We start from the raw sequence: 6231 nt of genomic DNA, 5'->3' as shown, positions 1-6231 counted from the left end.
GAAGGCAAAAAGATATACTTGGTTATAATCGGGATGGTTGTTAATCAAGACAATAAAAAAAACTCTTCTATCAAAAACTCCTTGATGAAGACAAAGTAGCGTTTTACACACTTTGACAAGCCCAGAAATGACTAGAAAAATGAATACAGTTGTTGTTGATTCATTCCTAGCTCCAAGGGATTATTTATAGTTTCTTGAAAAAGTTATCATTACTTGGAGGTGTCTCCAAAGCCATCCAAGGTGCCTCCAACGTGAATAAAATTTTGTTCACGTCCCAACGGTCGGCCAACGACTCTGATTATTTCGAGGCACCTTCATTTGAGGTGCCTCAGACACCTTGGAGGCGCCTTTGCGCCTGTGTTGGACAACTCCAACTCTGGCACCCAAGGCGCTCTCAATCATAAGTGAGGCGTCTTAGGTTTTTAAGATCAACCTCTAAGTTGATTTTCTTCAATTTCGTTTACTTAGGTGATGCTTCGATCATCTAGAGTTGAGCTCATCCGAACCCAATTTTGATCTTCTCCTCAAGCAGACTTCTTCCTCAGCTTCTCATCCCTCGGATGCACCGAGCGCTTCTTTCTTGTCCGTAGGTGTACTCTTCGGCAACACCTCATCCCTCGAATGCATCGAGTCTATCGACTCGCTTCCCGTGCCATCCTTCTCGCTAGTTGTTTCTTCCCCTCGATTTTCTTCTGTTCCTAAGTCGCTACACACTCAGACACAAGTCATCAAAATCGTAAGACCTAACTGAATCTGGTTGACCACATCAAAATTAACCTTGGGGTATTTACAGGTGCTAGCCTGTCGACTAGGCAAAGCTAAGCCAAACAGGATTGTTGTAATCCTAGTTATACAGAGGGTCACACACAAAGTGTGTCAGATTGGTGGGACCAAAGGGGTATGAGCTGAGCATCAGATCAATGGAGATTAACTGAGTGGTGTTGGCTTGTCAGATTAGCAGAGTTGAGGTGAAGGAGTTGACTGAGCCAAATTCTAGTGTTGGGGTAGATCAAACCGAAGGAATCGAGTGAGCCGAGTAGGGTGGTGTGTTGATGTAATTATCCTCAGATTAAGGTTGACTAAGCTTGGATTGATTTGACTTTGAGTTTTGATGTTTGATAATATGTGAGTAAAAAGTCAAGTGATTTTAAGGGAGGACCGAATACTTAATTGAAAAAACTCTAACTAAGGTTATACAAGGAAAAGTCCTAATTAGAGGTTAGACAATGGAAATTCCTAACTAAGGTTAGGCAAGGGGAAGTCCTAACTAGAGATTAGACAAAGATGAGAAGTCTATCGAGTGACTAGTCCTAACAAGAGTTTAGGTAAGGAAAGTCCCAACTAGAGGTTAGACAAAGATGAGAAATCTACTAAGTGACTAGTTCTAACTGGAGATCAGGCAAGGAAAGCCTAACGGAAAGGTTGGCAAGAGAATAATCCAAGTTTATTATGGAGGACTGGATACTTGGTGAGAAAGTCCAAGTGGATCAAACGTTGACTGGACACTTGGTGATCAAAAGTCAAATGGGAAGGTTGGCTAGAGGAAAATCCAAGTAAGTTAAGGATGACTGAATACTTGGTGAGAAAGTCTAAGTGGATCGCAAGTTGATCGGACACTTGGTAATTGGAAGTCCAACGGGAAATTGGCAAGGAAAAGTCCAAGTGAGTTAAGGAGGACCAGACACTTGGTGAAGAAGCCTTGTAGATCAAGGTTGATTGGATGCTAGACAACGAGAAGTCCCAACGAGTCACAGATGACTTTAGGATTGGACAAGGAATCCTAAACTTGGGTTCAAAGTTTAGGATTGGATAATCGATTAGCTCAATTGATTGGGAGATTTTTCGCAAAGCACAGTTGGCTTCTGAATCAATTAGCTTAATCGATTCAGAGGTATATTAAGGCAATCGATTGAGAGTTTTTTCACGAGAGCACAATGAGGGTTGAAATCGATCGGTCAATCAATTGGGCTTAGGCCAATCGATTGGAATATTTTCACGAAGAATAGAAAGCTTTAGATTTGATTGTGTTAATCAATTAAAACTGATAATCGATTGGTATGACTCATTAATCAATTAGACAGGTAAAAAAGAGTCGTCCTATAGGTTTTGAATAGTCGAGCTGATGTGACAGTCGATTAGGGATAAGGCTAATTGATTAGGAGATGTTTTTCCAGTCTGAAAGAAACCCTAGAAAAGGAGGTTTCGTGAAGAGAAAGCGAATACCAATTCTTGAGAGTTTTCCATCTATCAAAAAGTAATCCAAAGCAAGAGCAAACAACACAAGGTTCTCATTCTAAATCCTAAAGTTGTTATCAATTGTATCTTGTACTTGTATTCTTGTTTTCTTATTGTATTTCTTGTGTTCGAGATTGTCCAAGGCTTCTTGGTCTCCGGGGAGGAGGTTTTCATATTGAAACTGTGAGTGAGAAGTTGACACTTGGATTAGTCACATAAAGGAAGGAGGTGCATATAAAGTAAAATTTAAATGTTAACATTGTGAATATTCTTCGCTTCGAGTTTTCGCTGCAAATAAAGTTCTAAAAAGTGAAGTGAGCTCCCCCCAGTTCATACATGTCCTAACATAACGTGTCGAGCAGGTGGAGCTGAGTCACATGAGCTATCAGAACGATGGACTGAAGCCGAATGGTAAAACTTTTCGTCTCAGTTTACTTCGACCAAATGGCAAACCTTCTCGCCCTGAGCGATCTGAGTGGAAGTGATATGGTTGATCCATTTGGACTTTCACATCCATTTCAATAGAACTAGACCCCTTTCAATACAACATAGAGACTTCCGATAGTCCCCAAATCAATCACCATAATGAAGCTTTAAGCAAAGGGTTATGAAAAATCAAAGTCAAGCCATCCATCTCAAAATACGTGTCATTCCTTAAAACACACACGGGCCTTCAAATTACATCATGCTACTCTTAATTAATCAACCCTAATTACTTGTTTAATCGCCAAATACCATTTCAATGATATTAATAATTATATAATTATCAAACTTAAATATATATAATATATATAATTTTGAAGCAGTATGGCGGACCTCAAGAGGTGGTGGCAATGAAACAGGGCTCCCAGAAGAAGAGCGGCCGCCGGAGCTGTCTGCACCGACGCATGCTGCTCAGCATCGCCTCTCGGTTCCGCCGCTTGGACGTGAAAAGCAGCGATCTTTCCTGCGGCGCGTGCCCAGGCGCCGGCCCCGCCGTGCTTTCTGGCTCGCTGGAGGTGGCTACCGCCGCGGCCGCGGCGGTGGTTGTCGTCAGTCGGAGAGGCCGGCTTTCCGGTTGGATGGGATAGGTGTTGGTTTTGTTTTCCAGTGTTCCTCCCACGAACTTGTTGATGAAGAGAGATAAGCGGAGGATCTTCTTGGCGGCGGCAGAGGCGCCGGTGCACTGTTGCTGCTGCTGTGTGCTCACTTTGACCTCCACCATGGTTCCCTGGTCGACCACTTCGACTTCCTCTTCCTCCTCCTCGTCCTCCTCTTCAACCAACTCCGCTTCTTCAGCCTCCTCGGCTTCCGCTTCTTGGTCGGAATTAGCAATCTCCGCCGCTTTCTTTTCTTCATTTTGGTCGCGGTAGTTCGCAGTGATGCCGGCGATGGAGAGAAGCAAGCGGCCGCTCTCGCGGCTGGCGTGGAGATAATTCCTCGACGGCACGGGCACGGCCTCGACCACGAGTCGGCCGTCGCGGCGGGTTCTCACCATGTGGAGGCACGGCCCGTCGCGGCGGGAGATGGAGCTCAGAGGCGGCGGAAACAACCTCGGAGGCGACCTCCTTTTGACAGAGGAGCATTGGTAGTTCACGGCAGCGAGCTCTGTCCGCCGCCGGCGCGTGGACGGGGACTCCTCTGTTTCTTCCGCCTTCTCCGCCGCTTTCTTTTCTTCATTTTGGTCGCAGTAGTTCGCAGTGACGCCGGCGATGGAGAGAAGCAAGCGGCCGCTCTCGCGGCTGGCGTGGAGATAATTCCTCGACGGCACGGGCACGGCCTCGACCACGAGTCGGCCGTCGCGGCGGGTTCTCACCATGTGGAGGCACGGCCCGTCGCGGCGGGAGATGGAGCTCAGAGGCGGCGGAAACAAACTCGGAGGCGACCTCCTTTTGACAGAGGAGCATTGGTAGTTCACGGCAGCGAGCTCTGACCGCCGGCGGCGCGTGGACGGGGACTCCTCTGTTTCTTCCACCTTCTCTTCCGCGAACTCAATGTCCTTCCTCTCTTCCTCTCCCTCCACCTCCACCCTTCCATAGCCACCGTCGGAGAAGTCGTCGGAGCCGTTCTCGGATCCGAGGCTCTCCGTGCATATCTGAAGGCTCTCAGAGCTCATCGAGCTCGACGATCGCCTCACCAAAGGGTGAACATAAGGCGCCGCCACCGGCTGATGGATTCCACTCCAAACGTCGACCTGCCCCGGTCGTCGACCATTTTCTCCGTCACCAATGCGTTCCCGTACGGCCGGCTGCAAGAACTTCCACGAGAGATGAAAGGGCGTTTGCATCACAGCCACCGCCATCTTGCTTTGTAAAGAAAACTCAGAGCTGCTCCGTTCTATTCTCTTTTTCACCAGCAAGCTTTGTGAAGAGGCTTACCGATGAGGGAGGAGGAAACGGCGAGGCGGGTATTTGTAGGCAGAGGAAAGGCGATCTTTCTCTCTGCTCGCCTCAATCTCGCTCCGCTTTGGAACCATTCTGTCCTCCAGGGCCCGCCACCATCGCCATCGTCCAAAATCCCACATTCCTTGGCCTATAGCTTTATCGATATTCTCGGATTTCCCTCACCTTTCCTTCTTCCATCGCGATCCTTGCCCTCTGCCTGGATGGGGCTGAGTAAATGTCCATTAATGAAAGGAAAAGAGAAGGGAAGGAACGGAAGTAAAGTTTATTAACGCATGTGTTACAGGGAAGAAAGAAGGGGAATTAATTCACTCTTAAAAATAAATTAAATTAATAAAATTAATATTAATGATATTAATAGGATGGAAATATCTAGAATAAATAAATATAATTTATTTATAATTTTAAAATAAATTTATATGTATTTTAATGGGATAATTTAAATAGAATTTGATAAAGCTTATTTAAAATATCTCATTTAAATTAAATTAATTAAAAATATAAACTTTGTAAATTCAATCATTGTATTGTTCTCTTCTAACTTAGTGGGTGAATACTCAATTCGATCATCTTCTTATTATTTTAGTCGATAATTAATCCTTCCGAAATGGTTGAGCTCTCATACCAATTAAAGGTCCGATGCGGATGGCTATAGGGGTGAAGAGCCTGCAATAGAATTTTAGAATTTCTCTTGCTACTTACTTAGCAAAGATACAACACAGATTAATAAAAATAACAAAATGCATTAACTAAGGAAGAGGCAAAGATTTACTTGGTTTAGGGAAAGGTTACTAATATAAGATAGCAAAAGCTCCACTAAAACGATATCCTTCCAAGCAGGCGGAGTATCCTCTTTACAAGCATTGAAAGTGGATAATGAGAAAACAGAATAACAAAATGAAAGAACAAGTTCATTATATAAAACTTCAAGAACCAGAGCTCTATTTATCGTCCACTGGTCGAAATTAGTCGTTGGCTAATGGGCACCTCCCGGTGCCCGAATGTGGTCGACTCGATCCACTCCGCAACGACTTCTTTTCCAAATATTATCGGCTTCCCGAGCGCTTAGACCTGGTTCGGACGTATGGAGTCAATTGACGAGGACTTCGTGTTGATCCTCTTCGACAATGACTCGTTGATGTGGCTCGAAGGAATCTTGGCACCTGGATCAAGTCCAGGCACCTAGAGACTGAGCTCCTAGACTTGGTTCAAGCGCTTGGATACAATTAACTTAATGGCTGACTTTGTTTAGTCGATTAGGTGATGTTCTGACCATCTAGAGTTGAGCTCACTCGAATTCAATTCCGACCCTTTCTTCGAGCAGTGTTCCTCCTCGGCTTCTTGTCCCTTAGAAGCACCGTGTGCGTCTTTCTCGTCCTTTGGTGTACTCTTCCGTAACTCTTCGTCCCTATGATGCACTGAGTTCATCGACTCGTTTCATGTGCAATCATTCTCGCTCACTGCGTTTTCAGCTCGACTTCTTGTGTTCCTAAGTCTCTACATACTTTGACATAAGGTATCAAAAAGTGCAAAGCCTAATTTAACTCAATTGATTATATCAAAACTAACCCGGGGTACTTATAGGATAGTCTTCCTCCTCCGATAGCAATCTCTA

The 6231-nt window shown here is 44.9% G+C and overlaps 1 protein-coding gene across 1 annotated transcript; it reads right to left on the bottom strand.

Annotated features, from left to right (window-relative positions):
- Positions 1 to 2872: 2872 nt before the first annotated feature.
- LOC122040242 lies at positions 2873 to 4801 on the bottom strand. Its single transcript, XM_042599578.1, has one exon. The coding sequence runs from the start codon at positions 4514 to 4516 to the stop codon at positions 3053 to 3055; it is 1464 nt and encodes a 487-aa protein (XP_042455512.1). The 5' UTR covers positions 4517 to 4801; the 3' UTR covers positions 2873 to 3052.
- Positions 4802 to 6231: the final 1430 nt, after the last annotated feature.

This window comes from Zingiber officinale, chromosome 2A (assembly GCF_018446385.1).
Source record: "Zingiber officinale cultivar Zhangliang chromosome 2A, Zo_v1.1, whole genome shotgun sequence".
In the NCBI taxonomy this organism is placed as follows: Eukaryota; Viridiplantae; Streptophyta; class Magnoliopsida; order Zingiberales; family Zingiberaceae; genus Zingiber; species Zingiber officinale.
This window is presented reverse-complemented; position numbering and strand designations above follow the sequence as displayed.

Coding starts and splice junctions, on each gene's coding strand:
- LOC122040242 (XM_042599578.1), bottom strand. CDS start 4,516: ATGGCGGTGGCTGTGATGCAAACGCCCTTTCATCTCTCGTGGAAGTTC.